The 22,180-nt window shown below is 38.6% G+C and overlaps 1 protein-coding gene across 1 annotated transcript in view; it reads left to right on the top strand.

The window, feature by feature from the left end:
- HYDIN (HYDIN axonemal central pair apparatus protein) overlaps positions 1 to 22,180 on the top strand; it is a 308,320-nt gene that overhangs the window by 124,398 nt on the left and 161,742 nt on the right. Inside the window, exon 18 of the mRNA XM_035024816.1 lies at positions 20,470 to 20,708. Coding sequence (XP_034880707.1) covers positions 20,470 to 20,708 — 239 coding nt within the window. The remainder of the gene's footprint in view (positions 1 to 20,469; positions 20,709 to 22,180) is intronic.

Genomic DNA, 22,180 nt, shown 5'->3' with positions numbered 1-22,180 from the left:
CTTAGTTTTACCATTTTTTCCAAGTTTTACCATTTTTTCCAAGCTCTTTATAATCATTTCATTCTTTTTCAAGAAACCTTAATTGGAATGTTTAACAATATTTTAAATCTTAGTTTAATCATGCCTTTAAAGCTTATAAATATTCTCTTTTTGCAACATTTTAGCTCCATAACAATCATTTTGTTTGTAATACTTTTTTATTATAAATATTTGGTAAACTTTACTGTGATTTTCTTTTTAATATATGAGTTATATATGGGTATATATTCTTAATTCTTTACATTTCCCCTTTTTATAGAATTTTAATAGATAACTTTTAACTACAATGAATTTGGAACACATAGTTTCCATGACACATAGTCTTTGAATTTGTGTTTTGGGAGACATAGTTATGGTTGGTTTTTATAAATATTTCACATGACCTTAAAAAAGAATATAGACTCTAGTGATTGAGTGTAAAAGACTAACTGGCTGTGTGTTTGTATTAGATCAAGCTTATTGATGATATTGTTTAAATCTTTTATGGCCTTACTAATTATTTGTATAATAGTTTCATTTTTCCTTGTAATTATGTCAATTTTTTCCTCCATATATTTCAAAGCTATGTTAATAGGTGCATATAAATTCATGACTTTTATTTCTCCTTGGTATATTATTCCTTTTCTCATAAGATACTGTGCATTTTAATCCCTAAATACGTTTTCTGACTTAAATTCTGTTTTGCCTGATAGTAATATTGTTACATCAGCTTTCTTTTAGTTAGCATTTGTCTGGTATATCTTTTCATTCCTTTATTTTCAGATTTGTGTGTGTCTTAGTTTTGTGTGTCAACTTAAAAATCTCTCTTTTTTTTACTTTTTTATTGTTATGTTAATCACCATACATTACATAATTAGTTTTTGATGTAGTGTTCCATGATTCATTGTTTGTGCATAACACCCAGTGCTCCATGCAGAACGTGCCCTCTTTAATACCCATCACCAGGCTAACCCATCCTCCCACCCCCCTCCCCTCTAGAACCCTCAGTTTGTTTTACAGAGTCCATCGTCTTCATGGTTCGTCTCCCCCTCCGATTTGCCCCTCTTCATTCTTCCCCTCCTGTCTTCTTCTTAAAATCTCTTTTAAATAGCGTATGACTAGATTTTTTAAAATCCAGTTATAGACTCTGTCTTTTATATTTTTAAGATTTTTATTTATTTATTTGTCAGAGAGAATGCACAAGCAGGGGGAGTGGCAGGCAGAGCAGGAAGAGGGAGAAGCAGGCTCCCTGCTGAGCAAGGAGCTTGATGTGGGACTTGATCACAGGACCCTGGGATCATGCCCTGAGCTGAAGGCAGATGCTTAACCGACTGAGCCACCCAGGAGTCCCGATAGACTCTTTCAATTGAGAAGTGTATTAGTTTTCTGTTGCTGCTGTAACAAATTTATAATCTTATAGTTCTGGAGAACATTAGTCTAAAATATATCTATAAAGCTGTGTACTTTTTTGAGACTCTGGAGAAGAATCTAATTCCTTGCCGTTTACAGCTTCTGGAGGCCACCTACATTCCTTGGCTTGTGACCACTTCCTCCATCTTCATAGCCAGCAGCATACCATCTTCTCTACTTCGTGACTTCTGCTTCCATCCTTATATCTCTGACTTTGACCTTCTTGCCTCTTTCATATAAGGACCTTTGTTACCACATTAGGACTATCCCAATAACCCAGGATTATCTGTTCATTTCAAAATCCTTAATCACATCTGAAAGTCCCTTTTGACATGTAAGGCAACATATTTATAGATACCAGGGATTAGAACATGGACATCTTTGAGGGCCCATTATTCAACCTTCCATACCAAGACCTTTTAAAATCTATTATAAGTGATGTATATGAACTCAATTTTACCCTGTCATTTCCCATATACTATGCTGGGTTTTTTTCTTTATTTCTTTTTCTGCTTTGTATTGTATTGATGAATTTTCTCCAAGCCCTCCTCCAACCACTACTACCTCTCATACATTTTTTCTATAGTCATTTAAAATCTATAGATCTTATTTTAAGTGGCTCTGTTTACATTGCTAAGAAATAAATCATATCTTTTTCTAACAATAATGAAAGAATCTTCATCCTCCTTAAGAATAAGACAAGGACTCCATCACCCATTTATTATATCTTGATCTTTCCCTACTTCCATAATTTTTCTATTATTGTATAGAATTTTGGATCTTCTCTTCTTTACCACAGAGTTATTGATTTTGTCAGTAATTAACTACTCACTAGTTAACAAAATCATTTGCTGATTTTTATTTATTCTTTTGTTTTTTGTATCTCTCTGCTTCCTTCTTGGTTTGTATTGCTTCTTGCTAAATTATATACCTCTAAGTTCTGTGCTCTATAGAGGTCTCATAATTTATGTATATTTGACTATATCTTGATTTCACCTTCACTCTTGCATGATAGTTTAGCTAAGTATGAAATTCTATATGACGGGATTTTTTCCTTTGAAGATTGATCTCTGGCATCAATTATTGCTGATAAAATTCCATAGTTAGTCAGGTTATTACTCTTCTATAGATCATTTCTTTTTCTCACAAGGTGCTTTTAAGACTATGTTTTTATTCTTGATTTTCATAGATTTCTCTTTAAATGCATCGGAAGATTTGACCCTTTTAAATACTGGAAATTTTTTGCCATTATCTCCTCAAATGTTTCTTCTTTGCCAGTCCTTTATTTCCTACTTTGAGCAAAATACACAGACACACACACACACACACACACACATTCCACTACAATTCTACATGTCTATTTTTATTTCTCATTCATATCTTTCATCTCTTTATCTCTTTCTGATGCCTCCTCAGTGGCATGCTCTAGTTTACAGATTCTGCCTTTGATTTTGGCAAATTTAAAGTTTATATCATCTATTTAATTTTTTAGTTCTATATTTTTCTTTTTTTTTTTTAAGATTTTTATTTATTTTTTTGACAGAGAGAGAGACAGCAAGAGAGGGAACACAAGCAGGAGGAGCGGGAGAGGGAGAAGCAGGCTTCCCGTGGAGCAGGGAGCCCAACGCGGGGCTCAATCCCAGCACCCTGGGATCATGACCTGAGCCGAAGGCAGATGCTTAACGACTGAGCCACCCAGGCGCCCCTCAGTGGCTATATTTTTCAATTCCAAGATTTATAATTGATTACTCATAGCCACTATTCTTGATTCATATCTGGTTTTGTTTCATAATTTTTGTTTTATATATATTATACCACCCTGCATCTCTTTGAGGATCTCAGAAACATTTTCTAATCAATTTCACTTAGTTCTATAGATTGCTTGAGAATGAATTCATTAGCTGATAGCTTGCAACTGTCCTTCTTAGGATTTGGAATTTTAAATAATAGATTAATCTGGCATGAGGTGTATTTTTTTCTCATTCTCAGTAGTCTTGCCTCCCTGTCTAACATTTTCTTCATTTGCCTTCACCCTGAACAACTATCTCAAGCCCAGAATCAAGTGTTGATCCTTTTCCCCACAATGGGGATATTGGAAAAATCACAGATTCAGTCATTACACTTGACAGTGGCTTGACATAGGGCCTATCTACATGACCGTCTGTACTTCACCACCACCACTGGCACAAGTGTGTGTACACTATTACCTTGGGAACATCACAGCTTTGTTCGGCCTTCTTTCAAATTCAGGGAAGCTCTCTTGGCTGGGAACACTGGCCCTTATCCCTTACTTCCTGAAAAACCTTTTTCGTTTTCATTTTGTCCCTCAAGCTTCTTTTACTGACTCTAGGACCTAGAGCCAAGGAGGTCTGTGGCTTCAGGACCCTCTTATTGCTTCTGTTCTATTTCTGGTCGATACAGTGTTGATCTTGTTTTTGAGTATAACCATGCCTGGTTCTTCCTAGTTTCAAAATTGTATCTCTTTTTTCTGTATGTGAGAGTGAAGGGTGTGTTTTAAAGCTTGATTTATAGTCAGTCCTCTTAACTAATTTTTACAGTGCTTTATATACTATCAGTGAGTACTTACAAAAGGGTAGTGAATTACGTCTTTATTTGGCATAAGGGAGCAGAATTCTTATATCTTTGCCTTAGTTATGAGGAAATCTATAAAATATGAGAAATCTACAAATATGAGAAATCTATAAAATAAATTCACAAGAATAGGAAAATAAGAGAATAACATTCTAGGGTGCCTGGGTGGCTCAGTTGGTTAAGGGACTGCCTTCGGCTCAGGTCATGATCCTGGAGTCCTGGGATCGAGTCCCACATCGGGCTCCCCGCTCAGTAGGGAGTCTGCTTCTCCCTCTGACCCTCTCCCCTCTCATGCTGTCTCTCACTCTCTCTCTCAAATAAATAAATAAAATCTTTAAAAAAAAAAAAGAATAACATTCTAGTTTATCATGGTGGGCGTCTTTTCTTTAATACATAATGTCATAGCCATTCCCAAAATGGATTGTGCTTTTCCTGAGAGCCATTCCAAGGGACTTATTCATTGACTAGAGGATACCAATGGCAATAATATCAAGAGACTTACCGAAGCAAAGGATTTTGCTTGACAGGGAGCTGTGAGCCTCTTACCCTGACTCTCACTTGAGACTTCTTTTACTTTGGCAAAGCTAAAGTGAAACCCAGAAGACAGATTCCAGCAGGTCATATTGATTATAAAACACACTGAAAAAAGGAAAGCTATCGATTGAATGTTAGGTAACATGATGGGTCAGCACCTTCCCTGAATTTAGAACAACAGCTCTACTGATTGAATATGATTAGCTTAAATGTAAGCTAAAGCCAAAATGAAAGGAGGAGGTTTTGTTCCTTTGTTATTAAAGGGCTATCTAAAAAATAAAAGAAAAATATGTGAGTTTCTTTCATGCTTTGCAAGACTTTCCATCTTCATTCTGCCTCTCCCAGCTCTTAATTAGCTTTAGCAAATTGTTTTTTCTATTTAATTATTATTCAGGCTTACAGTTAATACTTGTCACCACAGAGGGCGATTAAGGTAAACTTCCTTTATATTGATCAGATATGTTTTTTTCCCAAATTCCACCTTCCCTCCTCCATAAAAATTTATAATTTCTTCTCCATTACCAGCATCATCATCTAATCAATTGTTATGGACTAAACGTTTGTGTCCCTGCAGAATTCATATATTGAAATCATAACCCCCAAAATGATGATATAAGTGGTGAGGGGTTTGGGAGGTAATTAGATCATGAAGGTAGAGTCCTCATGAATAGGACTGGCACCCTCATAAAAGAGACCCCAGAGAGCTCTCACCTTTTCTATCATGTGTTGATACAATGAGAATAATGGCTGTCTGCAACCTGGAGGAGGGCTCTCACCAGAACCTGACCATGTTGACTCTCTGATCTCAGACTCCCACCCTTCAGAACTAGGAGAAATAAATTTCTATTGTTTATAAACCACCCAGTCTATGTTAGAGCAGCCTTAACTGACTAAGTTACCAGCTCATGTCACTTTTAAAGGATGGCTGTCACTGTCATTATCAACTAAAGAATTTATTCCGACTGTGCACTGAGAGCAGACAGTCATATTCAACAATAAGCTAGTATAAAATGAAATAAACACTTTCATATAACAAAAAAAGACAAGAAGGTTGTAATAAGTATTATGGTGTAAAGGTTTATTAATGGTATGAAATCCCCAACCCACATATGTCAAGATTATATGATGTTTTTCAGGGAGAAAATCATATTGTTTCTTAGTTCCATTTCCTCTTCCCTGTCACAAGCAAAAAGACAGAGACTGGAGGGGCATATATGACATGGTAGAGCTCTTCATAGGATGGCACTGGTGTCTTTTTGAGTGTCATTTGTGATGAAATTGTTGTATGCAGCATTAAGTTTCATACTTTGGAAGAAAAAAATCCCCCTCTGGGATGTTAGGACATTAAATTGGGATGTGTCTGAGAGGGAAGGGCAACATTATCTGAGGGCGGGCATGGTCATGTGTCACACACAGTTGTCTAACATATGGTAGTCACTCAACAAAGAGTTGTTTAGTATATGAGTGTTTAAGTAGTATTTTGTACTATCAAGAGTAAGGATGTTGTAGTCGGGCAGATCTGGAATGGAGTCCTGACTCTATATGCTCTAACTCTGGGAAAGTTATTTAACCTTTCTAAGACTGGCTCCTTCCCTTTAATTGGAACTAATAATGGCATCTAGAAGATTAACCATGATAATATATCTAGATAGTGCCTGGTGAAAAATAAGCATTTGGCATTAAATAAATGCTAGCTTTGATTATTAACATTGACAGACAAAAAGATCTAGGTGAAATGACTTGTGGAAAGACTTAAATCTTTATGACAGTATATCTTAAGGTCTTTTATATTATTTTCTTAGATAAGAAAGAGAAATAAATAAGGCACACTCAGAGAGGTCCTAAGGTTCCAAACTAACTGATCCATACAGTACAGAGCTCTATGAAATAGGAGCTCTAATGCTACCTTTTTCCTCACTTTTCACTTGTTTCTCTAAATATTTGACAGTGAAGTCTTCTTGTGAAATAGAAAATATTTGCATTAATGAATGCATATATGTTCTTCCACATCAAAGAAAAGAGGTTTATTAGAAAATAGGTTAGTATTTAGAATTTTCAAGTTCAATAGGTTTCTGATTCTCTATCTCCTTGGAGTTTATTTATTCATTTATTTGTACAGATGGTCCCTGGAATCTGTGTAAGTCATGTCTGCATGCTTAGGAGCTGTCCTCTTTCCTTTTAGTTAACTATCTTCATGCTTTGTGTTTGATCTGACACCTTTTGCTGAGTTTTGAGAAGGCAGTGACTTTCAGAAAGAACATTACAATCCTTGTTTAAAGATACATCCTAGTAGCCTGAAAAGATTGTTGGTACATATTACTTAAGAGCGATGTAAATTACATATACCTGGCTCCCTCATGCAACCAAATTCAGCTGGCCTTAAAATTCTTACAGACATCTTCCCCCACAAATAGGGAAATCAAGAGGTAGGACAATTACTTGACCACTAAGAACCTTCAGCAGATCAGTGACCAATCCCTTCCTATTCAATCTATTATGCCAAACTACCTCTCTCTAAGAACAAGAAGAAAATCTGGGAAAAATATGAAAAACTGTGTTTAAGGGCACCAAAGCCAGTGACAAACAAAAAGAAAAAGGAAACAAATATATGTTCAGCATTTGTAACTGTTTTCCCTATGGAATTGCTGCAGAGGTTGAAAATCTGAAAAGAGCATTCAGAAAACTCACAGGTCTAGGAAGATAAAAACTGAAATCTAGACTGGCTAAAGAGATAAAAATTGGAGAAGATTGGACTTGGTAAAACTCTCAGACTTTTGGTTAGGACTTTGATAAAGCTACACCCTGGGAAAAAAGTAAACTAGCACAGACCCTCATTTCAAATTATTTTAATCTCTGCCTGGATAAAGAACATCTAGAATTGCTAGTTCTCCCCACATCTTTCCTAGAAGCAAATATATAATACTCTCACCAAAGGAAGAAAACATTATTCTAAGCTTTAAAGTATTTTATGTATCTACAGTTTTTATATACAAAGTCTAACAGTTAATTTAAAAATAACCAGCCATACAAGGAGATAAGACTACTGAACAGAAAACTATGATATGCTTAATATGCTCAAGGTACTAAAAGGCAAGGTTTAAAATTTTGGTAGAACTATGGAAAGTATAGAAGAGAACCAATGGAACTAAAGACCTGAAAAATACAATTGAAATTAGGGACTCACTAGATAGGTTTAACTGCTTATTAGATACAGATGAAGAGAAAATTGTGGAAATGGAAGATAGGTCAGAAGAAACCACCCAAAATGAAAAGCAAGAGAGATAAAAGGATGAAAAATGTAGACGAGTTGGTCAAACAAACAAATATACACAAAGGGTATGGTTATTGGAGTACCAGAAGGAGAGAAGAGAATGGAGCAGAAGAGACCATGGGTGAGACATCAAGCCAGATTCAAAAAGCATTATAAAGCAAGATAAATATAAAGAAAACCACATCTAGGCACATTATAGTTGAACTGCTTAAGACCAGAGAGTAGATATTAAAGGCAGCCAGAGACACAAAGACAGTTTACCTTAAAAGGAATAATCGTCAACTGGCTGCTGATTTCTTTTTTTTTTTTTTAAGATTTATTTATTTATTTATTTGAGAGAGAGAGACAGCAAGAGAGGGAACACAAGCAGGGGGAGTGGGAGAGGGAGAAGCAGGCTTCCCGCTGAGCAGGGAGCCCGATGCAGGGCTCGATCCAAGAACCCTGGGATCATGACTTGAGCCGAAGGCAGACACTTAATGACTGAGCCACCCAGGCGCCCCTGGCTGCTGATTTCTAAGGCACTGCTGAGAGCAGGGTACCATTATGAAAATAAGAGGACTACCAGAAAGTCTTCATCCTGAAAGGCCCCCTTCCTCCTCAATCCTCAGCACATGGGCAGCAGATTGGAATATTCTCTGGGCAGTTTCACCAGCCACAAGGAAAGGCAGAAATAAACTGATAGTTGGGCATCTAAAATATCTGGTGGCCCTTGCCCAAGCACATATGGTTTTAGTGCTTTACAAGTACTTAACTAAGCTGCATCAAGAAAGCCTATGAATTGTGTAAGACTAATGAATCACAGACCTGTACCTCTGAAACAAATAATACATTATATGTTAAAAAAAAAAAAAAGAAGATAGTAGGAATGGAAAAATGAAGGGGGGGAAATCAGAGGGGGAGACAAACCATGAGAGACTATGGACTCTGAGAAACAAACTGAGGGTTTTAGAGGGGAGGAGAGTGGGGGGATGGGTTAGCCTGGTGGTGGGTATTAAGGAGGGCATGTATTGAATGGAACACTGGGTGTTATATGCAAACAATGAATCATGGAATACTACATCAAAAATAATTAATTAATTAATTAATTAAAAAAAAAAAAGAAAGCCTGTAATACAGAAGCAAGAAACCAGAAAACATAAAGTTGAGAACATGGAGGAAACAAAGGCAATACAGTGAGAAGAAAGCTTAAAGCAAAATGATCATTAGTAATTTCAGGAAAATAAAAGATGACTTTGCATCCGTGAACAAGAACAGGGTGATATTTTTTTTAAAGGAGCAATAAAAATGTGGTTATAGAAGTTAAAAATAAAATCATGAAAGGTAAAATTTTGATAACAGAATTGGAAAATAAAATTGAGAAGCTATCAGAGAGTAGAACAATAGGAGAAAAAGCTAGAAACAAGGAGAGAAAGATTAGAAAATTAGATGATTTTTTTCAACATCTCAAAAATCCAAATAAGTACATCCAGAAAGAACAAATTTAAAAATGGAGGTGAGGAGATTATGCAAGAAATAATCCAAGAAACGTATCCAGAACTAACAGAGAGGAATTTATGGAAAATATTCATCAAATATGCTGCATAATTGATGAAAATAGGCCCATGTGAAAACACATCTTTAAATTCCAGATGGAAAAGTATTAGTGCTCAAAAAGAAAAAACAAATCAGGAACCCAGAGTGACCTCAGACTTCTAGACAGCAACACTGGAGTGGAAAAAAAGACTTTTTGAAGGAGAATACATCTTAGTCTTGAATTCATCAACCAGCCACAAGATTAATCAAATGTGGGGTTAGAATAAAAACATTTCAGGCATGCAAGATCTCAAAACGTTTACCCTCCATGAATCCTTTCTTGGGAAGGTAGTGAAGAACCTTCTCCAGCAAAGTGAGGAAAACATGAGATATGAGGTACAAAGGCTCAGACCCAGGAAAGAAGCTCAAGGAATACCCAGGATGTGCTGTGTGGCATTTTTAGGATGCCAGATGTGTTGCAGGCCCACAGAGCAGTCAGGTCAGACAGGAGTTGCAGAACAGATGGCTCCAGGAGAGATTTGTCTCTAAGAAAATGGAGCTGATAGAAAATCGGATGTTTTAGAGAGGACATTTACTGCTTTGAGAGTTTGGGGATGTGTCCATGATAGATACATTAAACAACAAAGACAAGACAATAATTCCTGGGAAAATAAAAGTTGTACACAAATGGAAATGTAATCACAGTATGCTTTTCATAGCTCAGCTGTGAATAGTATTTGCATGCTCACGGTGTAGATTCTCACCAGAAAATAAGTTTTAACTATATTGGGAGGATGAGGGGAAGAAAGTGATGGAGAGAGGGAGAGAAGAGAGCTGTCATTGTCTTCTGTAGAGAGAAATAAGTTGATAATGCTCAAACTGAAAAGAAGTAGCAGTAGGTTCCTTGGAGGAAGGCAAACGCCACAAGAAAATGCAAAAAGAATTGACAGCAGTTGCCTCCGTTAATGGACAAGGATAGGAAAAATGGGGAAGGGTGGGAGAGTGGGTTCGAAGGACTACTGTTTTTCATGTCTTTTTCCTAGAACCATTTGACTTTGCAGATTATTTGTATGTGTACATTTCATAAAAATTTGAAAATTTCAATCTTGCTGCAGGAAAGTATTATAGTATGCTATTACCATTTATGTGAGAAAAAGTAGTATATATGCAAATGGACTTTTTTTTAAATTGTATTATGTTGTGTTAGTCACCATACAATAATACATCATTAGTTTTTGATGTGGTGATCCACGATCCATTGTTTTCGTATAACACCCAATGCTCCATGCAGTACGTGCCCTCCTTAATACCCATCACCGGGCTAACCAGTCCCCCATCTTCTCTCCCTCTAAAACACTGTTTGTTTCTCGGAGTCCATAGTCTCTCATGGTTCATCTCTCCCTCCAATTCCTCCCCCCATTTTTCCCTTCCTTCTCCTAATGTCCTCCATGATATTCCTTATGTTCCACAAATAAGTGAAACCTTATAATTGACTTTCTCTGCTTGACTTATTTCACTTAGCATAATCTCCAGTCCCATCCATGTTGACGTAAAAGTTGGGTATTCATCCTTTCTGATGGCTGAGTAATACTCCACTGTATATATGGACCACATCTTCTTTATCCATTCATCTGTTGAAGGGCATCTCGGCTCTTTCCACAGTTTGGCTATTGCGGACATTGCTGCTATGAACATTGGGGTGCATATGGCCCTTCTTTTCACTACATCTGTGTCTTTGGGGTAAATACCCAGTAGTGCAATTGCTGGGTCATAGGGTAGCTCTATTTTTAAATTTTTGAGGAACCTCCAAACTGTTTTCCAAAGTGGCTGTACCAACTTGCATTCCCATGGATCAGAAGAATAAACATTATTAAAATGTCTATGCTACCCAGAGCAATCTATACCTTCAATGCCATCCCAATCAAAATTCCAATGACATTTTTCAAAGTACTGGAACAAACAATCCTAAAATTTGTATGGAATCAGAAAAGACCCCGAATTGCCAAGGAAATGTTGAAAAAGAAAAACAAAGCTGGGGGTATCACGTTGCCTGATTTCAAGCTATATTACAAAGCTGTGATCACCAAGACAGCATGGTACTGGCACAAAAACAGACATATAGACCGATGGAACAGAAAAGAGAACCCAGATATGGACCCTCAACTCTATGGTCAAATAATCTTTGACAAAGCAGGAAAAAACATGCAATGGAAAAAAGACAGTCTCTTCAATAAATGGTGCGGGAAAATTGGACAGCCACATGCAGAAGAATGAAACTCGACCATTCTCTAACACCATACACAAAGATAAACTCAAAGTGGATGAAAGACCTCAATGTGAGACAGGAATCCATCAAAATCCTAGAGGAGAACATAGGCAGTAACCTCTTTGACATCGCCCACAGCAACTTCTTTCAAGATACATCTCCAAAAGCTGGTGAAACAAAAGCAAAAAACTTTTGGGACTTCATCAAGATGAAAATCTTCTGCACAGCAAAGGAAACAGTCAACAAAACAAAGAGGCAACCCACAGAATGGGAGAAGATATTTGCAAATGACACTACAGATAAAGGGCTCATATCCAAGATCTATAAAGAATTTCTCAAACTCGGGGCTCCTGGGTGGCTCAGTCGTTAAGCGTCTGCCTTCGGCTCAGGTCATGATCCCAGGGTCCTGGGATCGAGCCCCACATTGGGCTCCCTGCTCTGCGGGAAGCCTGCTTCTCCCTCTCCCACTCCCCCTGCTTGTGTTCCCCCTCTCGCTGTGTCTCTCTCTGTCAAGTAAATAAATAAAATCTTAAAAAAAAAAAAAGAACTTCTCAAACTCAACACCCAAAAAACAAATAAGTCAAAAAGTGGGCAGAAGATATGAAAAGACACTTCTCTGAAGAAGACATACAAATGGCTAACAGACACATGAAAAAATGTTTATCATCATTAGCCATCAGGGAAATTCAAATCAAAACCACATTGAGATACCACCTTAACACCAGTTAGAATGGCCAAAATGGACAGGGAAAGAAACAACAAATGTTGGAGAGGTTGTGGAAAAAGGGGCTTTTTTTTTAAGTCATAAAGAATCTCTGGAAAGATACGCAGCAAACTGCCAAGAGTGGCGGCCTCCCGGGATGGCAGCTAGTGGCTATCAACAGACAGGAGAGAGAGAGAGAGACTCTTTACCCTTATACTCATTTGAGTTTTACATTGTGTACCTGTATTATTTATTTACAAAGAAAGACTTCTAAGAAAGAAAGAAGCCAGGAATGAAATAGAAGCAAGAGAGCAAACAAAGTTAAAATTACATGGGCTCTAAAGAGAATGCCCATATCCTTTTAGGACAAGTTCTTTCTTCAATAAATGTAAGTGCACGTCTTCTTATAATGCAATTGACATTATCCTTGTAGAACAAATGGAGGAAGAAAAAAACCACTCACAATGCCACCAAACATATAACCACTGTTAAATTTTCAGTGTATATCTTCTGAACCGTCACTGTGTGTGTGTGTGTATTTCTACCCCCTCTCATGGGATAATCCAACTTCATTTCCAGCTGTTTTCACTCAACAATGAAGTGTAGTCACTTTCAATATGAATCATTAAGGAACATTCCTGTTCAGATCATTTCAGTGACTGATTTTATTGCATCACTTGGCTCCACCACAGTTGATTTAATTAATCCCCTACTAGTAGATTGCTTCCAATTTTTCACCACCATAAACCGTGCTCATGTCCTAATTGCTGATCGCATTCCTCACCGTTTCCTAGACTAGACTTCTAGAAATGCATTTGCCGGGTCATATGACATGAACATAACTAAAAGGCTTAATATATCTTAGGAAATTTTCTCCCAGAAAATTTATACCAATTTACATCCTACCCCCAGCAATGTTGAAGAATGTCACCCTCTCCCAGACCCTTGCCAGCATTTGGTTTGTTTTTGCCAAATCTGGCAGATGAAAAAAAAAAAGTTGTATTGCTAGTGTTTCTTTGGCTTACTGGTAAGGCTGAACATTTTCATATATTTATTGACAAAAAAAATATTTTTTGAACACCTTCCCCATTCCTGGTACTGTGCTAACTGAAGTGAGAGGCATAAAAGCACACAGAATGGTCTCTTTCTTTGAAGGGTTTACAATCTCAGAAAAAGAAATGAATACACAACTGATACAGTATTACAGCGCACTGTATTATGATATGTCACCACAGAGGAGGAAGTGATTAATTCTTCTATAAAACTTAAAATGTTCGGGGCGCCTGGGTGGCTCAGTCAGTTAAACGTCTGCCTTCGGCTCGGGTCATGATCCCAGAGTCCTGGGATCAAGTCCCGCATCGGGCTCCCTGCTCTGCGGGAGGCCTGCTTCTCCCTCTCCCACTCCCCCTGCTTGTGTTCCCTCTCTCGCTGTGTCTCTCTCTGTCAAATAAATAAAATCTTTAAAAAAAAAAAAAAAACTTAAAATGTTCATACATAAAACATTTGAATGGAGACTTGCAGGATAAGGAGGAGGAAGACGGGGAAACGGGGTGTACGATCCCACAGAGTAGCATAGTTAAGTGCAGTGATGATGTACAGTATACTTGGGAGGGGTGAGTGAGCTGGTAGGGCCAACGCCAAGGGTGCATTTTGGAAATTGACAGTGCCTAGAAAGGAAGCCTAGAAAAGTGCGTTGGGGTCCTCTTCTGAAGAATTTGGAATGGATTCTCCAGACTAAAGGTATACCAGTCTTGATTACAGGCTGCCATGTTGCAAACAGAAAAAGTGGCAAATACCCACCATGAACCCTGGAAATCACATGTCAAGTTGGGGTGTGTGTGTGTGTGTGTACATTTTCTGTGGTGGGGTTCCATAGCATTCTCAAAGGGGATAAAGGATTCAACACCATTGGTCCAGACCATGGAGAGCCTTCCAGTATCTTCAGCAGGAGAGGAGCAGGATCAGCCCTGTGAAAAAGAACCGTGTCACTAATGTAGACTGGGGAGGGCACAAGCAGGAAGAGGAACTGGATGTAAAGTTTTGAATGATAACGTTAATAATACCCACCATTTACTGAGCACTTACTCTGTGGTAGACAAAGTGCTAGAGGCTTGGCTCCTGTTTTATTTCATCTTCAAGCAGCACATTTAACAAATGAGGAAACTGAAATCGATTTTAAAATTAATCCTGGATCACCTGACTACAAAGGGTAGAGTCCACAGTTGACCACCAAGTCATGTGACTTCAAAGCCCACTCTTTTAAACATTCCCCTCCACTGCCTCCCTTGTAAAGCTCCGGCACCATTTCTTTCGTACTTCATCTCCTAATTCTCAGTTAATTATTTTAAGTAATAAAGTGACTCACTTCAGGGAAGATAATCAATTGAGTTGAGATACCATATTTAGCAGACAAAAAGGAGAAAGGCCTTGGTGACTGTTCATTGTTCTTGTTCCACAAAGAATTGATCGTCTGCTGAGATAATAGTATTAATCCAAAGAAATCCCTAGCTCTGCACATTGGTTCCTGTTGTTATTTGTGTCTTCTCGTTCCATGGAAGGAAATTCTTGCAGATTTCAACTGGCAAACAAGTCATTTTGAAGAAAGTACACAGCATTTTCTTCAAGCTCCATGGTCATTAGCACTATGGAAGAGGAGGTCTGCCTGAGTATATTCACTCTCATTTATTGTTGAAATGACATGTGCAAACAATAGCATTCACTTCTGTCTTTTGTGGCAAATATTAAATACACCATGATGAAACTTATAAAAGCTCTGACTGTATTACCTTGGGAGGTGAGTGCTGCCTAAGTGCACTGATGCACTATTATAAAATAAAAAGCAGATGTTATCTTCAGACACGTGACACCTCAGGGTGTCACACTCATCACCAGCAGGCATGGAATTCTGAATTGCAGATGATTACCATCTTTCCATCTTTCACAGTCCTGTGCACATGCATGTACTAACCTTTCATATGTGTTGTTCATGGGCTGCTCTAAGGACTCAGCCTTTTCACTCCCAATTCACAGAAAAAAACAGAGGCACCTGTTTTGCTGAAGTTTGGATGGAAGGCTTAGGAAAGCCCATTTTTATCATTTTGGGAACAAATATGTGAAACCGTAAGGACTCATCTGATCCACTAAGGATAATCTCCCCACCTTTGTTCGGTTTTTGTTTTGTTTTGTTTTGTTTCAGAGGTAATTTAGTGATTCATCAGTTGCATATAACACCCAGTGTTCATTACATCAAGGGCCCTCCTTAATGCCCATCACCCAGTTACCCCATCCCCCTACCCACTTCCCCTCCAGCAACCTTCAGTTTGTTTCCTATAGTTAGGAGTCTCTTATGGTTTGTCTCCCTCTCTGTTTTCATCTTATTTTTCCTTCCCTTCCCCTATTTTCATCTGTTTTGTTTCTTAAATTCCACATATGAATGAAATCATATGATATTTGTCTTTCTCTGACTTATTTCACTTAGCCCTCTAGTTCCCTCCACATCATTGCAAATGGCAAGATTTCATTCTTTTTGATGGCTGAGTAGTATTCCGTGTGTGTGTGTGTGTGTGTGTGTGTGTACCACATCTTTATTCATTTATCAGTGCTCGCTTCGGCAGCACATATACTAAAATATTCATTCATCTGTCGGTGGACATCTGGACTCTTTCCATAATTTGGCTATTGTGGACATTGTTGCTATAAACATTGGGGTGCATGTGCCCCTTCAAATCACTATGTTTGTACCCTTTGGATAAATACCTAATAGTACAGTTGCTGGGTTGTAGGGTAGTTCTATTTCTAACTTTTTGAGGAACCTCCATACTGTCTTCCAGAGTGAGCCCAATCCCTTCTAAGGGCTCATCTGATCCGCTAAGGATAATCTCCCCACCTTAAAATCAATGGACGTAGGACCTTAATTCCATCTGCAAAATCCCTTCACAGTAGCACCTAGATTCATGTTTGATTAAATAACTGGGAGAAGATACCTATACACTAGGAGATGGACATCTTGGGAGCCACCTTATAATTCTGTCTATCACAAATCCTTACAAGCTGCTTCTCTTCTGTAAAGGGTAGTGTCTGTTATAGGCTTTCTTAGCATCCCTCTTTGTTTTCTCAGTTTTGTAATCTATTATTTTTAGCAAATATTGTTGAGCCTAGGGACAGCTGGGTGGCTCATTCTGTTAAGCGTCTGCCTTCAGCTCAGGTCATGATCCCACAGTCCTGGGATTGAGTCCTACGTTGGGTTCCTTGCTCAGCAGGGAGCCTGCTTCTCCCTCTGCCTGCCGCTCCCCCCTGCTTGTGTGCTCTCTCTCTCTCTCTGACAAATAAATTTTTTTAAATCTTAAAAAAATACTGTTGAGCCCATAATTATGTGTCATGTGGGACATTTCATATTTTGATGAAATGATGACAGTGGCTGTCATTTGTGAGGACTTACTATTTGTCAGATGCTGCTCTGAGTTTCACAGCATTACCTCACGAGAAGCATCACCACAATCTGCGCAGAAGGTGCAGCTGGTGTCACAAGCTCCAAATGGGAACGCTGAGCCTGGGCATGGTTAAGTAACACGCCCAAGATCCAACAGTTCGAAAGCTTTGCAGCTGGGACTCAAACCCACATCCCTTTTCCTTCAGAGCCCTCCTTCCTAACCTATTTCCATCAGTTGTTGTTTTACTCTTTTGGAGTTTTGAAAGGTTGTGGAATGTCCTCCATAGCTATGATGATTATCATTCATCCATTCCTTCATCAGATCTGCAATCTAATAACAGAAAATATCATATATGCCAAGTCCTTCCTAGCAGCAAAGAACATCCCTAAAAGTCAAATAGCAAAGAGACACAAGGGTGTTGGGGCAGTTTAAAGCTTGACTTTGGGGGAGGATAGTCCAGTACCTTAGCAGCTGGCATTTTAATGTGCCTTGTTCGTGGATTCTAGGATGTACTTGGCTGCCTGGTTTTATGCCAAACATTGATTAATAAGCTTCATCAAAAAGAAAACTCACCAATTCAGCCCTGGAGAGCAACTTCATATCTTCTTTCCAGGGCAGCCAACCTGTGTCAGCAGGAATCAGAATAGAAATGGTACCCATCCATTGAAAACTAATGTCCCCTGACTTGAAATAGCACTTATGCTGGTGACACCATATCTTCGTTGTGAACAGAGGATTGACCTGTGCTACTGGCTAGAGGAGGAAAATAAATGGTTATAACAGGAGAGATGACATTGACAGAAACTTCTTCCAAAAGGCATTTGCTTTTTGATAAAAAAAGGGACAAAAATGACATTGATTTATGTTTTAATTGTAAGCTGAGTCTCATAAATGAGTAAAACTATGTAGAGTGCTCCAGGGCCACTAATTTGGGAAGAAGGGCCAACAGCTGAGATGACCTGGCCTAGAACTTTCTTATTTTCTCTTGTAGCTGCCCCTCCACTTGTCCTAACAGCAGGTAGGTAATAACCCCAGGCCTGCAATTCCCATAGGAGTTGAAATGCCAAGTTATGCATCCACTTCTGTGTTCTGATGGAGTAAATTCTTCACCTTCCAAAATCTGAGATCCAGGTCAGTTGGGAGAAGACCTTAAGGATCTGGGAGTAGACTTAACCATCAGGATGACTTTAGCAGCAAGCAGCTAGTGATTCACAACACCCATTCCCTTTTACTCTTGGACTTGGAGCCAGATGACATTTCTCAGCCTTTTTTGCCGTTGAGCATGGCTGTGTGACTGAGTTTTAGACAGCGGAAGTGGCAGAAGTGATGTGTAACATTTCCAGGGTCGGTACATAAAGTTTCAGTATGTGACCCTCCATCCTCTTTCTTCTCTTCTTAGCCAGCTGGATGTCAGTGTGTAGAGTGCTGAGATCCTGCAAGTTAATCATGTCACAATCAAAGAATTTCAATATCCTCTGTTCTGGAGAAGCATCTTGTTCTTTAGGTTTCCCTGAAGCACTTCACCCCAGCCTCCTCTGACCTACATTTTTGTCGTTCACTTGTAAAAGCAAGAACATAATAGGTGTGTTTAAAAGTCACTTGCACACAGCTGGAGAAAGAATTAGTGAACTGGAAGATAGCTCAGAACAAATCCAAAATGAAGCACCAAGAGCAAAAGAATGGAAAGTGCAGATGGGAGTCTAAGAGACAGAGGACACAATAGAAAAGCCATACACACACAAGGATAGGGAAAGGGAATGAGGCAGAAAAAATATTTAAACAGATAATAGCTGAAAATTTTTCAGAAATAAGAGATATCATGGGGCGCCTGGGTGGCTCAGTCATTAAGCATCTGTCTTCAGCTCAGGTCATGATCCCAGGGTCCTGGGATCGAGCCCCACATCAGGCTCCCTGCTCCGCGGGAAGCCTGCTTCTCCCTCTCCCACTCCCCCTGCTTGTGTTCCCTCTCTCGCTGTCTCTCTCTCTGTCAAATAAATAAAATCTTAAAAAAAAAAAAAAAAAAAGAAGAGCTATCAAAGCACAGATTCTAGAAAAGTAGCAAATTCCAAGCAGGATATGCAAATAAACTCCTAATTAGACACCTTATAGTGAACCTGCCCTACAATTAAATATAAAACAGATGAACATAGGGGAAGGGAAGGAAAAATAAGATAAAAACAGAGAGGGAGGCAAACCATAAGAGACTGTTAACTCTAGGAAACAAACTGAGGGTTGCTGGAGGGGAAGTGGGGGGGGGGATGGGGTAACTGGGTGATGGACATTAAGGCAGGCTCTTGATGTAATGAGCACTGGGTGTTATATGCAACTGATGAATCACTAAATTCTACCCCTGAAACTAATAGTACACTATATGTTAACTAAATTAAATAAATAAGTAAATAAGTAAATACAAGGGGAAAATCTTAAAAGGAGCCTGAAAAAAAAGATTACCATCAAGTAAGCAGAATTTATATTTTTATAGTAAATAAGATCCTTACAACATTTTTATGACTTGACACCTTAACCAAATTTTTAACTTACTTTGGAGCCTGATTGTGCTATTTGAGATTTTCTTCTAAAGCTAGGATGCTGGATTCAAAGGGCTGTTAAGCAAAAGAGGGTGCTTCAGTTTATCCTATTTAGCTCCAAGGGATTGGCCAATACCAGTGTTATGGAGGATACAAAAAAAGCCTCTCTACTTAATATAAGGAAGGGATAGCAAACAATTTGTGTTGTTAAAATCTGGAATAAGTTACTTTAGTTGAGAATTGAGTTTTCCTACATCAAAGGTAGATACATTAATTCATTTATCAAATATTTATTAAGCACTTATAACTATGTACCAGTTATAAGTGCTGGGGACATATATCAGTGAACACCAACAAGAACAAAAAACATAAGCATCCCTTCTGTGGAGAGCTTATATGCTAGTGCAAGGAAACAAACAAACATGATAAAGAAATCAGTTATACACAATGTTAGAAGATTGTGCAATGGTAAGTGCTAAGGGAAAAAAAATAGAACAGGGCAAAGAGGATCAGGATTACTGGGGGAAGGTTTGTAATTTAAAATATGATGGGCAGAGTCGGCTTCGTTGAGAGGTATCATTTGGCCAAAGACCTTAGGGAGGAAAGAGTGAGCTATAAGAGTCTAAGTGGTTAAAGGAAACAGATTGGTGGGCATCAATTCCAACTCTATAATTCAGTCCTGTCATATATTTCAAAATAAGTTTGAAATTTTAGCAAACAAAATTCCATTGATTATTATGAAATAATATATATAAAAACTTCCTGTATTGTGTTCATTAATGAAAGCTGTTCATCCTCACTATAACATCATAGAAACTTTGCCCTTGAAATACATTTGTTTTGAAAAATTACAGATTCCAGGAAGGATGTTGTACCTTCTGTCAGCATCTCAAAATTTGGAGATTAGAGCAGATAATTAGTATAAGCTTCTTAGAGAACTGGACTGTCATCTTGAGAAAGAGATATAAAGAATCTTCACAGAGCATTCAAAAGTGGAATTGTAGGTTTGCTCTTCAGAATCAGACTGCTTTTTGAAAAAAAGAAAAGCCAACAAACACCCAGTTGCTTTGATTAAGAAAAAAAAAAAGTTTGTCTCTGATGTGGAGTTCTGCAGTGCCAGCCATTTGAAGTCTAGAGGGCTTTGACATGAGCAGAATGAAAAGCCAAGAATATCTTCACTGTTAACTTGTAGTCTTGTGTTGCAGGCACACACAAAGTCCCTGTGGACGATTGAACCCAGTAAAGGCATGGTTCCCCCGGAAACCGATGTTCAGCTGACACTGACTGCCAACCTGAACGACATCCTGACCTTCAAAGACACGGTCATTTTGGACATAGAAAATAGCAACACTTACCGGATTCCTGTCCAGGCTTCCGGAGTTGGCTCCACCATCGTCTCAGATAAGCCCTTTGCTCCAGAGCTCAATTTGGGAGCACATTTTAGGTAGGGAGACATCCTGGACCAATTCTTACAGATACTACAGATGTTGCATTAGCTGACCATCACCTCTACTTGGAAAAATTATTTTAAGTAAATAGAATTAGTGTCTTCAGCCCGCCCCCCTTCCTGTCTTCATTCTCCCTTCAAATGGATACATCAGCCACAAGAAGACATTTCCTAGGCACAGCATAGTGGAGTTCTCCAAGCTGTGTCCCTCCACACTAGAGAAGAGACTTCTAGAAGTGCATTTTTCTCTCAAACATACAATGGCTTCTTTGTGACAAATTTAGAATCTCAACCATGACGTCTCCTCTTTAATTCCAAAGCACTGCTAATTCCTCTCCATGAATGTAGAAAATACAGATGCAACTTGGTGGTGACCTAAATAGAGTATAACTTGGAAGGTTAAAAAATTTATTGTATATTATCAGTTATTGCAAGGCCAGTAATTTTTCTTGTATTATGTCCTCTGCTTGTCTCCCCACCCATGCACCAACAATTGAGAAGTTTGCAATTGTCTCCACCTGAAAAGCTAGAGAATCTCCATATTTATATAAAAGGTGGTATAGGATAGACATCTTTGAGCAGAACAGTCTAAATGCAGCTCTGAAAATGTATGAGGTTTGAATGCTAACAGTGGAGGATATATATGGCAGTTTATTCACGGTTCCTCAGAGGAGTCACATGGCTGCCACTAGTCGACTCTTGGGGGCCAGTTGAATTTGGCCTGTTGAAATACTGTGAACAGATCTCAGAGGGGTACTCCTGCCTTCTGGTGTAACAGGCCTTGAAACCAAGATGGACACACTATACTTAGAGAATATGTGCCTGACAAAAGTCAGTTAGGAGCCCTCCCCAAAACCCCATCCACACCTCCTTTCCTCTGCTCCATCTACAACACATGACACTTGATTGAAGATACATTAACCAATAGGCATGAAGTAACAGGCGAGTCAGATAGTTGAATTTCATTTGTTTTCAGAGAAGCATCCAATTACAGTTTTTGTGTCAGCTAGGTATAAAAATGCTCCTCTCCACCCGTCTATTGGCCATAAGCTAGGGCATGTTGTCATTGCGTACCATGCTTCTATTTCCAAATTTCTTGTTAAGTGAACTCAAATATAATTATAGAAAACAATATACTGCACGCCAGTCTTAATTACATGTTCTCCTTAGTCTACAAATAGTGTCACAAAGCCCCAAAGGATTTTCTGACACTTGCCTAGAAATGGAGGGTTAGCTAATAGTTGTCTATGAATGTAGAAGCAAACTGCAACTTTTAGCTGCCAATTTCTCCTCTGGACAAACCCTGCAGTTATTCTTTTCACCATAAAATCATAATGCCAGCAATCCCCAGGAGAAGTGTCAAAAGCAGGGGTGGGCAAAGTGCAGCCCACTGCCTGCTTCTATAAATGAAGTCTTATTGGCACATGGCCATGCCCGTTCCTATACAGACAGTTTCTGTGGCTCCCTTC

This window comes from Mirounga leonina, unplaced genomic scaffold, assembly GCF_011800145.1.
Source record: "Mirounga leonina isolate KUSES-001 unplaced genomic scaffold, KU_Mleo_1.0 Mir_180, whole genome shotgun sequence".
NCBI classification, from domain to species: Eukaryota; Metazoa; Chordata; class Mammalia; order Carnivora; family Phocidae; genus Mirounga; species Mirounga leonina.
The sequence above is the reverse complement of the archived record's forward strand: the minus strand, read 5'-3'. Positions and strand labels throughout refer to the sequence as shown.